The sequence below is a fragment of the Calidris pugnax genome, unplaced genomic scaffold (genome assembly GCF_001431845.1).
Source record: "Calidris pugnax isolate Ruff unplaced genomic scaffold, ASM143184v1 scaffold18, whole genome shotgun sequence".
NCBI lineage: Eukaryota > Metazoa > Chordata > Aves > Charadriiformes > Scolopacidae > Calidris > Calidris pugnax.
The window spans coordinates 4245475-4263302 of NW_015090812.1; the positions used below are offsets into that span (position 1 = coordinate 4245475).

Consider the following 17828-nt stretch of genomic DNA (forward strand, 5'->3'; position numbering starts at 1 on the left):
GCTCCTCCAGCTGTTGCTGCTCAAGCTGCACCTCGGCAAAGGTGGGTCTCCGGCGGGATCTGCCTCAGCGCCGGGGCGAGCATCGGCTCGGCTGTCCCGGGGAGGGGGAGAGCGGTCCTTTTGCCCGTCCGGGTACCCGGGGGTGCGCAGCCGCGGGCACCCACTCGCCGCGGTTGCCCCGCACGCTCGGGGGGTTGGCGACCTGCGGGAGCCGGGCACGCTGTTCAGCGAGCGAATGCGACCCGAGCGCTGGTGACAGGAGCTGCCACCTTTAATCCCTTTCTGAGGAGATTTGTGCCTTATCAAAGCAGCGCTGCACCGGGGCTGCAAAGCAGATTTGCTCCGTCCGTCCCTCCTCCCCCCCCGCCCTCAACTTGAGTTGGGTCAGTTCCCTTTTCCCGGGACGGCGCCGGTGCACGATACCCCTTCACGTCCCCGGGTATCTGTGCTTTTTGCCCCGGTAACGGACGCGCAGGAGGTCCCGGTTTCGGTGTGCTTTATAATTTTTCTTTGTCTTTTGCGTTTCGGGTTTAACCATCTTCTATTCCCAGGCTCCGTTCCCCCTGCCTTCCCAACAATGCGGGGAAGGACGGGAATGGCCCCTTTTATCCCCGCACAAAGCAGCTTCGGGATCACCGCCGTCCTCCCGCGGAGGCGCGTCTCCCCCTGCCCGCACCGAGCCCCTCTGCCCCGGCGAGCCCAGCCCCCCACGCTCGGCCGGCGGCTCCCGGTGCCCTGCCCGCCTTGTGCGTGGCCGGGACCGGGCGAAGGGGTGGCCCCGGGATGCCCCTGCCGGGGGAGCGCGCCCCTCTGACCCAGGCGCGGCCCCGTGTCTCGACAGGCGCCGTCAAGGAGTGCGAGGAGGACCAGTTCCAGTGCCGGAACGAGCGGTGCATCCCCGCCATCTGGAAATGTGACGAGGACGACGACTGCTCGGATAACAGCGACGAGGCGGATTGCCGTGAGTGTCCGTCCCCGGGCGCGGTGGGGCGGGGAGCCGGGGTCGGGGGGCTCTCCCCGCGCCCAGCCTGGAAGGGCACGATTCCCAGTTGCGCTGCGCCTCCTTTTTCTTTTTATTTTTTTTTAATGAATGAAGTCGCGCCGTCCCCGGCTCGGGCGCCGATTGGCTGCCGGGAGCAGCAGATCCGTGACGCGGCGGCCGTGCCCGCCGCCGGCTGCGCTCCGCGCCGCGGGGTAGCGGCTTCCTCCCCGCCGCCGGCCGCGGCCGGGCTGGCTCGGGCAGGGACCGCCGGAGCTCTCTGCCCGCCGTCAGGGTCCGCCCTCCCCTCCAGCAGCGCTTCTGCTCGGAGCGGCGCGGGTTCCGTCCTCAGGGGAGCTGGGAGAGGTGTTAGACCCCGGGGGAGGTCCGTGCTCAGGGCCAGTGACAGGTGCTCACGTGAAACTCGGCTCCTTCTAAACATCGCCACCAGATGTGGGGTTGGTGTGAGTTTTGTGCTTAAATACATGTTTTCAGTCATGGGGAGGAGAAGGGAGATGAACAAGTCACACTGCTTGGCAGCATCAGTCACGTAACTGACCGATCCTGTAACTTTCAATCCCGGGAGGATGGCAGTTTTGCCTTCTCCTGTGGTGTGGCCCTGGTGCATGTGAGTGGCACCCAGTAAACTTTGAGTAGTTTCTAGGGTTGTGCTGTTACTACCTCTCCGTTATTTTGCTTACAGCTTCTGACAGCCTAGGAGAATTTGTCTCAACCATGGAGCTTAACAAGCATCTGTAAGAGAAGTTATGGTACCTAAGTATTAAAGAGAAGTATCTTTAATTTGGAGTTTTAGGTTGCAAATGTTGTAGTAAGTACCACATCTCTTTGAATTATCTCTGTAGGATAATAGATGCTGAATGTGCATCGGGTTATAATTTGCTGAATGAACTCTTGAAAGTTCATAGACCTCGGGATGTACCAAGAAAAGAAGAGTCGTTGATTATGTGGTTTTTGGTATGTGACTGTCCTGTTAACAGCTTCACCAATATATCTGTGTCAGGTGATACTCAGTGTGAAGTCTCAGTAGATTAGTTTAAAGAGAGCAGGGATTCCCAAACTATTGTTCACAAGAAATGTCTTGATGTTACAGCATAAAACGTAACATTTATTTCTGGTGCTTTTGTATTCAGGGGACTCGATGAGCTTTACATATGCCTAAGTTTATGATCTAGGGAGTTAGCAGCATTACTTAGTTCAGATATAGATGTGGCTTATGCAGGAATTATATTGGCACTAGTTAAGGACAATTTAGGTTTGGGAAGCCAGAGAGAGAACTAGCTTGGACTCCTGTGCAGTCATAACTGGGCAAGTTTTCTCAGAAGCCTATGAGTTTGCAGAGAGAGACGCTGATCTGTGGAAGCACTGCAATCTCTGAGCAGGCTGATAATGGTATTCCTGAAGCCTTCTATTTAAAAGTCCCTCTGTGTGCTGTTGTACAAAGCCTTGGTGGGCTGCAGGTGACCGGTGGGCTGAGCTTTGGGAAATGCTCTTTCAGAGGTTGGGATCGTGGCTGGAGAAGCATCTTGAGAAACAGATTCTGCATCCCACACTCTGCATTGAAGAGTAGGTTTGTGGCCTGTGCTCCTTGCCTGGGATGAGTGAGTGTGTCAGGATGTGGGCTGCTTTTTTTATCTCTCCCTTTTCCTTGTGATCCGCCCTCTAAGCACTGTATCAGAAGAGAGAGTGTAAGACGACATCTTGCTGAATATCAGCTCTGTGTGACTTGTGCTGTGTTAGAATGCTCAGACGAATAATTGCATCTGATTTAGTTTTATTTCAGAGGGTTTTTACAGTTCTTGGATTTGGGGGTGGTAAAAACTGCCGGCTAGTTTGTGGTACGATGGTGACTTTTGAGCTGTTAGGAAAAAGAATTTTTGGATATAAAGACATCAGAAAGAGTTCTTGGCTTTAATCTGAACTTGGCATTTATTATTGATTGAGGAGTGCGCTACAGAAATTACTCATGGACTGTTAATTTAGTTCATATATATATTGACTTTGCAGTTGTTTCTCCAAGCAGTCTGAAAGACATTTACATTGCATTTTTCTCACACGTTTTTCTCACTTACATTGTTTCTGAACGCTGTTTTCTTTTAAAAATGCATACTGCTTTTCAGCATATGTGATGTTTAGAGTTATACTCACTGGGTGAAAGAGTATGTTCCATGTTTTTGCTTCTAGATATCACCTCTGCTATCACTGCTGTACTAAACAGATATTAATTTAAAACTATTTTATGAACATACACACTGGAAGAAGTTGTTCTGAAAAACTCAGCATGCTGGAACGGTGATGGAGAGGGAAAAGAAAATGCAGGTAGGCTGTTGGTAATGAGTACTGATAGGGACCTTGATAACCTCTGTAATTACTTGCTGATGCTTTTTCCAGAGTTGATAATCTATTTGTAATAGGTCATTGCTGCTTGTATATATCATCCCTTGTTGAAAAAACAGGATGGTTTTCATCTGTGTTAAGAATTGCGTTTATGAAACACACTTGTCCTTGTGATAGATGGTCTATGTACTCTCGAAGATTTTGTAACTAAGAGTATCTTAATCAGTTCTGGAAGGAGATAATTTTTGTTTGTGCAAAACAAGGGCTTGACAACCTGGCAGTACTCGGTGTGCTTCGTACTAGAAGCCATCTTTACATAAAGACTGACATTGTTGGATTTTTGGAATTTTTGGTTTGGAGTGTTGGGTTGTTTTTTTTTTTTGGTGTGTTGTTCCCCTCCAAATTATTTGCCTGAGCTCAGTGCAGTCTGCCTTGGCCTTACAAGACAAAAACCCAGTCACAATTTACAGCTTGCACTGTCATGCACTGCACTCTAAGTGAGCCACACAATGAGGACAGGGCTCCAGGGCAGTCCTTGAACATGATTTTTTTAGATGCATTTTACTCCTTCCTTGTACAAGCAAGTGATGCTTTTTCCTCTCAGGAAACTCTGGAAAGTTAAGACTGAATTTTATAACCTATTTCGGGGAAAGTTTGCAGATACAAAGTCATCAAGACTTTTCCTCAATGGTACAGCAGCAACGTTATAAAATACAAAAGCTTTTTTTATGGTGGGAAAAATGTCCATTTTCTGAGGCACAGTGTTTTGGCAAAGGATCACTCCTTGCTGAGATACTCAGAGGGTGGGATGCTGGGTTTTGTCCTGTCTCTCTCAGGATAGGTGGGTGCTGCAGGGCCAGGTCAGCCTTGGGGACCACAAGCTGTGTGCCCAGGGTGCCTGCTGCTGTGTGACACGTCCTCCAAAATGGAAAATCCTAGAGAGCTGCTTTGAAGGGGGAGTGGCTCTTGGAGACTTTTTGCCCAGTTTTGCAAGTTTCTTCTTGCTTGTCACTGCAGCCTGCAGAAAGCAAGGAAGAACTTGTAAATTGCATCCAGACACCATATATTTGACACAAAATAGGAGCTCTTAGTTTGATGATTGTGTTTGATAGAATTTTCTGCTGCAAGTAGGGCTCACATTATCTTCACCCAGGCCTGAGAGTGGGTAAAAGAGACTGGAAGACCTCTGCTTAAATGTTTCGCTGCTGATTATTCCTTAAATGTGGCAAAGAGTATGGTTGCAAAAAGCAATCAGTAGGTTAACTAGTCTCCTAAAATGAAACATTTCAGCTTCAAAATGCTTGCCTGCAAGGGGACACAGCCAAATGCACAATTACTATTTCTCTTTTAAAGCTCCATTTTCCATCTTTGTATTGGGATCCCTTCTGTGGGGTTGCTTTCTGGTCAGTACTGTTCATAGGGATATTTTATATTGGACAGGATTGAGATTCAGTCTGAAGGGAGTTACTGTTTCAAAGACTGTTCCTACGTGTGCAGAATTTGGGGTAAATACATGGCATCAGTAAACTTCCCCCTACCTCAGCCCTTGCCCGGCCTTGAGGCCACAGTATGTGACTGTGTAGCTGAGACATGGCTCCCTTGCTATTGGGAGGAAGAAAGACTCCTGTTCTCCTGATAGCTTTGTGTGTAGAGAATCTGCAGAGTTTGACTCCTGCTGCCTGTGTGAAAGCCTAGGAGGCCGTCTGGTATTATCTTTGCTTTTCAGCTCAAATTTCACCAGAGCTGGAATTTGGGAATAAAAATATATCAAAAGCCTATTTGAGAACTAAAATCTGGATCCTGTGAAGAGTTAAATATGGCCTGAGTGGCTTTGAAACGCAGGAGTGTAATGGTGTGCCGTGCTTGCAGGTTTTGGGGTGTGACAAAGTGAGACAGCAGGCAGCCACAATTGACACATATATTCTGTAACTTTTTTGTCCTCTGTTAACTGTTCCTCCAATTTTTCTTCCTGTTCAGTGTTGAGATGGTATTCTCTGCTGAGTGATAGCTGCGTGTTACTCTGGAGGTGCCAGCGTGCCTTTGATATGTGCACGTCACCATGTGGAGAGTTTTAGGTTTCTTTGACATATGGATAGTCATATGCTCTTGATTATGTCAGTGATAGCTTAACTGAGTTGCGTGGCCAGCTTGCATTCGCATCCCAAAACTGGAAGCACTGGGAAGAGCGGTGCAGAGAGACAAGGCTCGTTTGCTTGTCTGTTGCCCTCCTCTCCTGGTCTGCACTATGTTCATGTGCAAGTTAGACTCAAAACCAAATTACTGTTCTCTTGTGTTCCACAGTGAATGTTATTATCTGCTTATCTTCCTTTTTTCATTATATTCTGATTGTCTGTTCTGAGAAAGTGAACTTGCATATTTTGAGGGTTTGTGTTATTTTCCCTGAGCTTCATCCTTCATGTAGAAAATCAAGATTAAGTACATGCGGGAAGCGTGCCCTTCTCCATTTCCCCATTTCCTGGCACATTCACTTGATGAGTTTTATTATCTCTAGATACTAACTGCTTTCCAGGAGCTGTTTTTTTTTCTATCACTCCCGCTCATGGGCTCCGAAAGAGAGAGAGAACTGGAGTAGAGCCGCTGAAAAGACAGAAGAGGGAACTCGGGTGCATGGGATAGCCATTGGGGGCGTTGTGGCAACAGAGGGAAGAGAACTTGATTTTTATGGAATGCTGCTGTGCTATAAGAAGAAAGCACATAGGTTGCTCTAGATACAGTTACAGAAACAAGCTGTGATCTGAAAAGCTTTCCTGAGGTCAAGGAGAATGGGAAGATTGAAAGTAATGATTTCAAGTTCAAGAAGGAAAGTATAAAAGTGGAATCAAAACTGACAGTGACTTGGTTTGTTTATGAAAGAGCTCAAAGCCTTTGTTTCAGAGGATAGAACCATATTCTACACTTTGAGCCAAGGAAGGCAAATTTCATCCAGAGCATTTTAATGTATAGAAAGATAGAACAAAAGTCAATGTAGACCAGTTCTCTTTTCTCTGCAGTATTATAGATCCAGGATTAGCACAGGTTTGAGAGATAATTTTGTAGTAGTTGATGTCAGAGCGGAAAATACTTATGGTAATTTAATATTAATCGGAAAATATCTAGAGATTAATTCAAATGAACAAATTACAATTATGAAACTGGAGGAACCAAATGTAATGTGTTGGTGAACACATTTATCTGACACACCTAGACAAAGAGATTGCCAGTGCTAGAAATGATGAGTTTTCTTGACTCCATTGTCCACCTAAAGGACCATTTAACACTCTGTAATGCCTGAAAATCCCTGACAATTATTAATTCCCTTAGCTGTTTGTAATAGACCAGGCAACCAGCTTTTGTTTCTGCTAGCTTTTTTGATGGCAAATTTATCATGTCTTTGGTTTGCCTCAGAGACTGGGATGTATTAGACGTGTTTGTGGTAGACTTGGTTTGGTGTGAAGCTCTCCTGGTCCTTGTACTGTTGTTTCTCTGGCCTCTCTGCAACTTTCCAATTTCCCTGCAGCTTTTCCCTGGTGATTTCAAAGATGTTCCCAAAGCGTGTTACTGCTCAGCTCTGCTTGTCTGTGTCATTACATGCCTTATAAAATGCTGTAAGATGTCAATTTTTCTTTCTTTGCTTTGCACAGGAAAACAAATCAGTAAGCTGAGTTTGAGTGATGGGGATGAAGATCTGTGGTGCCGCTTCTTTTCTTACACTGTGGCATGTCCTTGGTAGAAAAGCAGAGTGCCTGCTCCAGTCTGCTCTGCTCCCAGCTCAGACAGCTGGCTCTAGCCAAAGGGAAGCCTCCTTTATTTCACGGTGCGTGTGTGGGAAGTGTTGAAAATGCCGACTGTAGTTTTTCTAACTCTCCATTTCCCGTTAAAATTATTAATATTTAGATAGCCACAAGGGAAGGGAAGGGGGTGAAAGGCCCTGTGATAAAATTAATGCAGACTCTCTGCTCTGTGAAAAATTCTGGCTGAAATACAAGAGATAACAAGAGATTAGACTTTAGAAGTTACAATAATGCTTTAAGCTAGTTGAAAAATAAAACTAAATCCATCCAAATATGGAATATTGGAATATTTTAAAAAGCTGAATTTTAACCTAAGAGAAGCCAAAAGATTTTTAAACTGGGGATGTGAGCTTCATCTCTCACGGTCTCTCAGCTTGAGGTATGCTCTGTGTCTTGCCCTGATAATGATGCCCAGAGGGGCTGTGGTTCTGTTCTTGGCAAGGACCATGACTTTTTCCCTAGAGCTGAGGCTGATTCGGCAGCCCTGTGCCTTGCTACCCACGAAGAGGTGAATAAATGGTGTTACAGCTTTTCTGCAGGTGGGAGCTGGCCCCGAGTGACTCACAGTTGTACAAGTTGTCAGCAGCAGAGCCAAGAAAAGAAACGAGGTCTCCCACCTACCAGTCCAGCGCTCAATACGTTCAGCCATATTGCTACTGCAGAGGTACCTGTTGGACTAGTGGAAGTGTTTCAATTTTTCCTCCAGGTTTCCTGGCTTTTTCCACTCTAAGCTGAGGCCTGGTGGTCAGTTTAACCTTACAATTAATGCCAAGAGCAAGTGTTAGAAACTAGGAGAGACCAGAGTTTATAGTTGGCTTAGAGTGAGGCTGGTAGCCTTTGGGCTGCAGCCATGTAAAGTGAGCTTTATTGCTGATTTTTTTAGATGTTCTGTTTCTGATACATCGATATTATTTTTGCATTATTAATATTTATTAAATGCTTGAGAGCATGTGTGGCACTGTACCAGGACCAGAGCAGTCAGGGACTTTGGTTTCCATGGCAGCAGGAGCACAGTCCTGTACTTGCAGAACCAGAAGGGCTCTTCTTGGCAACTGCTCTCTGTGCTGTGGTTACTTTTTCTTTTCAAAGATAGATATATAATTTAAAATATAAGTCATTAGTGCCGCAGAATCTTGTCCATCCTGGGTGAGAGTTTTGCCTGCTGTAAGTTCCTATATCTTTTTTGGAGTTCTAGATTTGATTTCTGTAGCTTCTGTGGGTGTGATTCCTTTTGCTTGCAAAACACTGAAGGGGTGTGGGGGGGGAGAGAATGTGTTTAAGATCTATTGAAATAGATGGAAATTTCCTCTTGATTTTTGTTAAATTTGGAATATGTTATGTTGTTGTAGACTTCTCTCCCTTTCCAAGTAGCTTATAGTACTGTTTTATCAATTTTAAAAAATGATTGTTGAAGAAACTCGTGTGTACAACTGACAGTAACTCTTAATTGTACTTTTTTCCTTGTTTAGATAACTGCTTTGATTCTAGGTTTTAACTTTGCTTTGTACTTTAACTGCCCTTGTTTCATACTCTGGAGATGTAACATGTAGTATGGTGTATGTATGCAGTATGGTGTACGTTGAGGTGGCATTTTACTTCATTTCAAAGGACAAATTAAAATTTTCTTTTGATCCTAAGTCTTTGCTCTGCTGTGCGTTACCCAGTAGAGGTTTTCTGTCCATCTTTGCTTCCCATATATAAAGCTACTGTGATTAATTTATTTGGTGACTTTGCAGGCTTTTTCTATTTTTGTTGACCTAGATGAGTAAGGTTGTAGGTATCTTTCCAGCTGTGTTGCATGGGTCCTCAATGTTACCAGCTTGCTTGGTTTGCTTATTTAGCAGTGATTGTATATCAGTTAATCTTGATGGATTAGCTGGACCTGTGTCATCCAGATATGATGTTGCTCTGTGTGATCGGGGGAGTAGTTAAAAGCATAAAAATCAGCAATAGCAGGAGTAGTGAATATATTTGCACTGAGAACAGGAGCAGGTGACAGATGATGGCTATTTCAGATGTAAACTTACAACTGTTGCTGTACTCTTCTCATCCTGAATCACATCTTTGCAGCTCCTTACAAACAGAGAGAAATGCCCCAGTTTCTTTGATAACAAAAGTCACTGTTGACTGATGTTGGCCAAGAAATACACCTCCTGTCTCTGCAACTGAGTGGTTCTATTCTTGTTAGTGGAGTTGTGTTATACTGATTACACATTTGTCATCCAGTGGCTGGTTAGCAGCTTAGCTTTCTGTAAGTCTTCAGCATACAAGTGGACTAAATATGATCTTATGGATATGAAAACTGATGCTTAGAGAAGTTATCCTTTGCCCAAGGCTGTAGAGTGATTCAGCAACTCATTGTGAGCATTAGTGACTCATGAAGAATGTTCTCAATTTCTTGTTTTCTGGTCCATTATCACATTGTTTTACACAGATAATCATGTTCCTTGGATTAAATGACTGCTCAAGGGCTCAGCTTTTGTCATACACAGCTTGTAAAATAGTCAGAAAAATCCCAGTGTCTAGGTAACTCACTGTTTCGAAATTTTAGTTGCGTCAAGTGCAAGAAATCCTTCAAATGGATCATTTTTTTGTATTTAGTATAAAACATAAAATACAGGAACTTGAGGAGGAGCGTGGTTTTAGTTTTCCTTTTCAAAACTGACTTGTACAATCTAACATATCCTAAAGAATAACAGAATGCAAGCTGTGTACAGGCAGTCATCACTGCAGCCACCTCTTCAGCTTGCCAAAAGTCCCTGTTTTGAGACTACACAGGTCAAGTTTTTTCATCACTAAAGAGGATCTTTCCATTTCACATGGGGATGTCCCTCTCCTGACCTCCTTTTTACCTCCATGACCACACCTTGCTGTTATCTGAGCACTTACTATTGAAATAATTTATTACTAGCACACCTTTGCCTTGATAAATTATTTGTAACATATCCTTGGCTGGCAAGAACCAAGATGACTAGGAAAGTTTAATTTGCTCTTATGTATTTTATTGCTGCCTCTATTTTCCTTCTTCCTTTCCTTGTAAAACCACGAAGATACAATTCAGATTGCACAACTCTTAAGTTTGCACAATAACATTATTTTCCGCCAGTTTGATAAGTAGGGCTTATTTTGGTGGCAATAGCAGGTAGCCTTTAAATTAGCTGGGTACTATCAGGCTTGTTGTACAATTTAGAAGGGGTGACTTATATGGGCACAATTCTTTTGGGGATGATAAATAATGAGTTTCAAAGGGAAACCTCTGGAACAGTCTCTGCCAGGATCACATTGGTGTATTGAAATCGCATGTTTTAGTTGAAGGAATTGCTCTTTGCTGGGTGATTTTTGCTCCCCTTTACATGAGAGCTCCTTAACACAGAATTCTGTCCTATTTTTTATAAAATAATGTGTTATCTGTGTTTGCCCGAGGTAGCAGTGCATGTTGATCCCTGAAGTTAAATAAGGATTAAGGAGCTGCGTTGACAGGTGCTGAAAAGAATCGCATCCGTCCAGTTTTGACTGGAGGGACTCTTGATCGTGGCATGGCACTTCAAAGAGCGTGAGTGTGGAGCAGGGGAGAAATCCTGGGGCCTGTGCTATAAATGCAGGCACCCTCTTGTAGAGGGAAACGATGAATAACATAGCTAATTTTTCTTCATGGTTGTGGGTGAGCATGTGCCTGAGCAATGTGGAGCCTTTCCCAGGCTTGCACGCAGCATCTCGTTGGCTTGCTAGAATCCTTTTCCTTTAACTCCTGCATGAGTTTAGCCATTAATTCTCATGGCCCTGTTCTGCAGAGTGCCTGTCCTTAGCAGCAATGCACAAAGCCTTCATTAACACCTTCTCTCGCTCAGGCATCGAAGGAGATTCTGCAGAGCTTGGCTGAGAGCAGCAGGCGTTTCTTCTCATTTCATTATGCACACAATCATGTGAATGCTGCCAGCCTTATTTTCTGCAAATACTTGCAGAAAGGATTAATAGCTCCTGCATGAATGTGGTACTTCAGCTGGCTAGAAGCTTCTAAGTTAACTCTGCCCAGATCTATTTCGTTAATTTACAGTATTTTTAAACTTTGAGACTGAAATCCAGGTTAAGGCTGCCAGGGTGACAGTGCTGGAGAGACTGGTGCTGGTGTGGAGCTTTTCACCTGCCTACTGTTGACTCCAATTTATTTCAGGGCAGTTGTGCACCAAATTGTTGGGCATACTGGGAAGTGTATTGGCAAACAATAACCCAGAAGATGTGTGTTCACAGAACAAAAGCCATCACCTGTCACTGAGCAGTTCTGTTCCTCAGGCTTTCAAGGTCAGGACTAAGATGTTCAGCACCACGGGAAGTGTTGCATTCCTGCAGCAAAGCTCAGATTTGTGCTGGGCTTTACAGGGTCCTTGGTTTACGGGGCTGTTGCCCTGGCAGCTTCCTCTCTGCCCGCTCAGCACATGTGGGAGTGTTTCAAGAAAACCTGAAACAAAAATCCCCTTTTGGGAGACTGTTTTCTTTCCTTCCTTCCTTCTCTGTGCAAGCTTGGATAGTTGTCAGTGTATTTTCCCTAATAGTCAGGGTTGAGCAGTGATCTTTGTTACTAACAGGTTACTTGTCTGTAGTGTGTTGTGTGGCCCTCATTATCATACCACAGGGTTAATTTTAGAGTGTAAAAAAGATGCTTCTCTGGCAGTGAAAACCACAGAGGGGGAGGAAGGCAGCCAAGTACAGGACATAATTTGCCCCCTTCCCACAAGAATTTTTCTCTTGCTCTGGGGGAGTGTGAGTCTGAATGTGGCATTAGACACGTATTCAATGACTGGTTTAGGGCAGAATCTTACTCTATCATTTTTGAATAGGCTTTTCTCCCTGATACTTGTTTTTACTGAGGTTTTGTGGGATTAGGTTTCTTGAGAGAAAGAACAAGCCTGATGAGACCTAGAACAACAAACCAAAATTCCCTAAAGCTTTTATTTAAAAATTATGGCTATTTTTATGACTGTGGTACACCTAAAAGCTGGTAGCATCTCTCCTTGAGCTGGTTGGGGGTGAATTTCCTGTAGACGAAGCTTTTTGGTGCATCGGCTTGACCTTTAACATAGAAAAAGGACATGTGTAAATGTCATTTTTCCACAGTATTCAGTTGGGATTATCTGTTAACTGTGTTGGGTTTCTTAATCTGCTTTTATAATAGCAGAGATTTTTGTAGCAGTTTGACATATAAGGATGATGCAAGTTTAACTGTCTTGCATTGGATAAATTCTTGTAAGTCGATGGGAAGGAGAATATTCATACCTGTTAGTGCTGTGTGTGGGAGAGAGAGAATTATATTTCTTACTGGCTATGAATTGGAAGAGTGAAGATCTCATTTCATTCTGAAGTGTTAGAAATCAAAAATATTAAACGATGAGTATCTCGGGATTTGGGGAAGATATTTGCTGTGTGTTCTGCTCTAATTAATTGTGGCGTTTGGTGGGGCTTTCTTATTACTTTAATCTATGGACGGCACCATTCCCTGATGTTGAAATTTGGAGAAAGAAAACATCTTGTCTGCTTGATGGCTCAGCCTGATCTTGCTGCTGCAGAAGTCTCTGAGGAAATGCTGATCTGTATTTCAGATTGCTGACTAACAGCTTGGCCCTGCAGCTTCATAGCACAGGCCTGACCTTCTCCCTGCTGGCATAGGTCTGTTGAGATTGATGTCTCTTAGCTGGAAAAACTGCTGCTGTGGGCCCAGAAAGGAGAGGGGTTTGTGTGGTCTATGAGGTTCTGCTGCTCCATCGGCTCACCAGAGTGGAGTAGAGGGGCAGAATCCCCTCCCTCACCCTTCTGGCCATGCTGCTTCTGATGGAGCCCAGGATACAGTTGGTTTTCTGGGCTGAGAGTGGACATTGCCAGGTCATGCTGAGCTTCTCGTTTACCAACACTCCCAAGTCTCTTTCCTCAATCCGTTCTCTGCCCAGCCTGTATTTGTGCTTGGGAGTGCCCTGCCCCACATGCAGGACCTTGCACTTGGCCTTGCTGAACTTCATGAGGTTAGCACAGGCCCACCTCTCAAGCCTGTCCAGGTCCCTCTGGATGGAATCCCTTCCCTCCAGCATGTTGACCACACAGATTGGTGTTGTTGGCAAACTTGCTGAGGGTCCCACTGTCAATGCCACCAACAAAGATGTTAAACAGCACTGGTCCTGGTACCGCCCTCTGAGGAACACCACTCATCACTGGTCTCCCCTTAGACATTGAGCTGTTGACTACAACTCTTTGAGTGCAGCCATCCAGCCACTTCCTTGTCCACTGAGTGGCCCATCCATCAAATCCATGTCTCTCCAATTTAAAGACATGGATTTTATAGTTCTTTTATCCTCCACAGTTATAGTCACAGCTGACAATAAGGAACCTTTCTAAACTCAAAAATCAATGGTTTCAGTCCTGGTTTGTTCATAAAAATATTTCTGCAGCAGTTCTTATTAGGGTATTACCCTGTATTCTTTTAGTTTCCAGAAGTGTATGGAGCATCATTGTGGACCTACAAAAAATTGAGGTCCAATCCTGGTCTGTGATGTGTACTTTGTAATGGTACAGAATGAAGTGTTTTCTGCAGTAGTGTGTGCAGGAATAATGGTGAGCAGGCTTGCTGGGGAGATACCATGTTTGATGACTACTCCTTGATAAGTCAAGGTGTTAGTTCCCACCTAATTACGTTCAGTGTAGACTTGATGAAGGGGGCAGCAATTTCTGGGCTTGGACAATTGTTTTGTTCCAAGTGGGCATTAACTCCTCTGTAATTCTACCTTGGAAAAGAAAGCACAGTTGCATTCCATTCCTGATCTCATGCATCCCCCAGCTACGTTGTTTTGTGAGAACTTGCCATAGGCAAGCCGTGAAAATAGAAACCATCCATATTTTATTGACTACTCATTCAGTCTGTATCCAGTACTTCTTGTGCCTGTGTTCTCCAGTGTCCTGCTGAAGGGCAGATTAATTGCAGGCGTATTTTAGTTTGTGGTATCCATAGTTGAAGAATGATCTTGGCTTTCAATTTGGAGATTGTCAGTAGGCTGCTTGGGCTGCATTTACAGCTCTGCTCTTTTGTGGAAGGGGCCAAGCTCAATCCCAACAGATGGTGTGTTATTCCTACAGCTAAAGCAGGTTCTTCATGTGCTAAACTTCAGGTCTCTCTGCCTTTTGGAGCAGAAAGACCCAGAGTTCCCAGTGTGGTAGAGGTGTAGTGTGTATGTTGCTGTTTAACACAGGGAGGCTAAAAGAGCAGGAAATCACAAGGGTTGACTTAATATTTAAATATTAAATTTAAAGAGAGCCTGCTTGTGGCAGGAAAATCCTCACAGTCACTTTCCCTTGCCAGTCCCTCTGGTGTTCACCCTGGCCTAGACAATGAACATTGCAGCAGCTGAGCTTTCTCCAGGCTTGGCCCATAGTTTGCAGCCTTATCTGTCAAAGCAGGGGTGGACCCGAGGGAAATAAGCAGCGTTTCTCAGTCCCACAAAGTGGTGTGCAGGCTGTGCTCCTCCCACTGCTTGGGCTGAGTATCCCCAGTTGAAGCTTCTCATCCTGCCTGACAGTCTTGTATCCTGGGCTGGACGTGGCTTGGAAAGCCTCAGTGTTATTGCTTTATTCCACTTGCTTATGAGAAAACTCCTAAGTTCATGTTCTGTTTTAGATATTGTGCAATATATTCAATTGACAAAAAAAAATAACCCAGAACAAAAAAAACCTCAACCCTGAGCCATTTGGAGGGGCGGTTTCTCCTGCGAAGCTGCAGGCTGTTAGACTGGGGAGCAGAACTCTTGGTGAGTTCAAAGTGAGTTTATTGTTGCTGTGTATTTAGTGAGTCATTGTAAACCTCTCTGTTACGTCAGTATTGTAACTTACATCCTGCTTTTTCAGTACCCATTCCTCAGCTAATATTAATAGGATTTTCTTGTAATAGGTACTAAAACACTTCCAGAGTATTAGATACTAAGTTTGACTGCAGAAAATAGCCAGGAAGAATTGCTAAATGCAAGCAGGCACTCTACCCTTCTCTCCCTGATGTGCACTTGTTTATAAGTGTATGAACTTGATGGAGATGCGTTTTCATGAGCTTTTGCCAGGTTGGACTTTTGTTCAAACCACATTATGTCTGAACAAGAGAGTCAAATAAACTGCCTTTGCATTTCCCAGCACGTTCTCTCTCCTCCAGATGAAGAGTAGGTAACTGTGGTTCAGTCCTGCCAAATCTATTGTATTACAAAGTTTTTCAGGGAAGGTGGCTATAGAGTAAAATTGTACTGCTCTTGCAAGGATCCTTGCTCATGAAGGCTTCATGCAGTCTCTCTGGGGACAACATTCAAGGGCCGTGTTCTGGGGGAACATGCAGGTGAGAGCCAGGCCTGCTGAAGGGTGATTTGGGTGCTTATGTCTGCAGTTCTCTGCTGGAAAGAGAGCAGAGAGCTTCTAGTGTAAGCTTGTCCAGTTGGGCTCAGACATTGCAAGGCAAGGAAGCCTAAAGAGAAATGGAATCTCACAGGGCTGAGAATGAAACCCCTGTGCAAGGTCTGGTGAGCCAGCCGGAAAGTCAGCCATGCCTGAACTTTGTGGTTTTAATAAATGAAGTTTGTGTGATGCCTGTTGAGAAAGTATGCCCAATGTGGAGAGCCCATAAAGAGCAGGAAGAGGATGTGATGGGAAAGGCAGGCTGAAAGCTTGACAGGACATGTCCCTGTTTCAACAGGCACTGTAGCAAGCTCTCCCCTTCTCACCCAAAGAAACTGGGTAAACTTAACCTCAGATAGCATCAGAGGAAGCCCTCATCTGGAAATGAAGAGCTGTTTGTGCTCAGGCCTGATTGTTCCTTAGCCTCAAACTGCTGACAATAATTGTGATGGTGTGTTCTGCGCCATGTAGACCTCACCAGTGGGATGATGCTCCTTTGATCCCAGCTGTCACTCTGAAGGTGAGTGGCTTACCCGATCTCGTGACCGAGTCTGATGGGGTGACAGCACAGTTACTGAAACTTGCCAAGCAGCAGATATAAAACAGGAAAGCAGGAGACCTTTGCATTGCTTTATTGTTTCCATTTCCCGTGGAACTGGCTTTGTGTACAGAAAACTATTGCTGTCCATGCAGAGAACTGAGAGGATGCAACTGCATGTCAGTAAGGTGTTTTTCTGCTAGAAGTAGTAGCAATAGGAAAATAAGAATGCCAGTCCTACCCATTGGACTATTAGTGGGGCAGATAGGCCCCAAAAGTAGTTTTAGGTTATTTATTAAATGCCCTATTTTTGAAAATGAAAACTAGAAGTCTCATTATAGCCATCAAGAGATGCTGGGTACTTTAGCTCTTTTAAAATGTGGGCTATTTTTTCAGGCAGAGGCAGGGACTTGGTATAAAATGTCTTTTTATTTTATATTGGTGCCTTTCTAAGTTTGCATTGACAAGTCCCTTCAGCTCTCAATTTCCCAATGTACCTAATTATGAGATGGGGTAATAGTTTGTCTTTATTTTTGTAAAATAGTGCAGTCGATATATGGTCAAAGGAGTGGAAAAGGAGCTTGGTATTGCTGTTCAGCTAAATGCGTGTGCTTGCAAACAAAATCAGCAAATTGGCATTTGGTCAAGAGAAGCAGCTTTCAAGTTTAGAGGGACGGGCTTCCGAATCCAGTAAGAATATTGAATGCAACCCAGATGGCATCCTGGAGGGAAGTTTTGTGGCATCAATTAGCTTGTAGGTGACCATGCTTCTAGCCAACTGTGAGTTATTTGGCAGGTTGCCACTTGACTGTTAGTGAAAATTCAAGAGGAATGAGATGAAATAGAGTTCCTGAGAGACAAAGAGAAAGATGTCTTCACTTGAGAAAAGAGATTTGTGGATCCTGTTTCTTACATGATTTAAGTTGTCTGCTCTTGTACAGCCACATATTTCAGCCTCATTTATGAATGTTTCTCTGCCACATTTGTATAAATAAACCCATTTAAAACTTCTTTCAAATTACACTTGTAATTTATTCTCAGGAAGGAATTTGCAAGTAAAAGGGCCACCAATAGCTGGATCGGTGCCCTTCTAGCTATTGGAAGGTGAGTTTAATTTAGTGTTTCCTTCTGGAAATGGTGTTCTTACCTAGACTTTAGGACTTGCGTATTTCTCTTGTAACTAAATTAAGTTGTTGCGCTCCAGACTCAAAAGGAGCTGCCAAATCCCTGAAAAACGGGCTGTATTGTAGTAGCTTGTAGTACCACAGTTTCATACCATCCCACTGAGAACGGAGTCTACAGAGCAGTAAGAGTAAACACCCATTATGGGACAGCTGTGGGAATGTGACTTATCTGATATTACAATGAACTGCCATCAGGTTTTGTTGTCTAATGGAATGTGCGTCAGCTTACAAAAATAGTTCTACATGGCTTTCCTTTTTTTTTTTTTTAATTTTTAAAGTCCATTTTAAAGGGACTTAAAATCATCTTCATGTCTTAGGTGCTAACACTTCAGATGGCTTTTGCATCTGTGCAATGAGGGATAATTAGGTTTGTAGAGCAGATGTTCTGGAAGCCTGCACTGCAGTATGCCTGGCTGTTTCTGGCTACAAAGATTTACTCCTGGGTTCACTTGTTTTCTTTCTATGTAGGAGAATGGCAAATTCCCAAACAGCCTTCTGCATCCAGTAAGGGCTTCAGGATCTCGTAGCAGATTTAATCAGTAGATGCTTCACTAAGAGCTTTAGAAAGGAAT

At 44.2% G+C, this 17828-nt stretch overlaps 1 protein-coding gene across 3 annotated transcripts in view; it reads left to right on the forward strand.

The window, feature by feature from the left end:
* Positions 1–17828, forward strand: part of LRP8 (LDL receptor related protein 8) — a 191899-nt gene that overhangs the window by 280 nt on the left and 173791 nt on the right. For 2 of the 3 annotated variants that reach the window (XM_014939436.1, XM_014939437.1), the window contains exon 2: positions 842–961. In XM_014939436.1, the coding sequence (XP_014794922.1) occupies positions 842–961 (120 nt within the window). Of the gene's footprint in view, positions 1–841; positions 962–1338; positions 1438–17828 lie in introns of those variants that run through there. The other variant, XM_014939439.1, reaches the window with a different exon arrangement.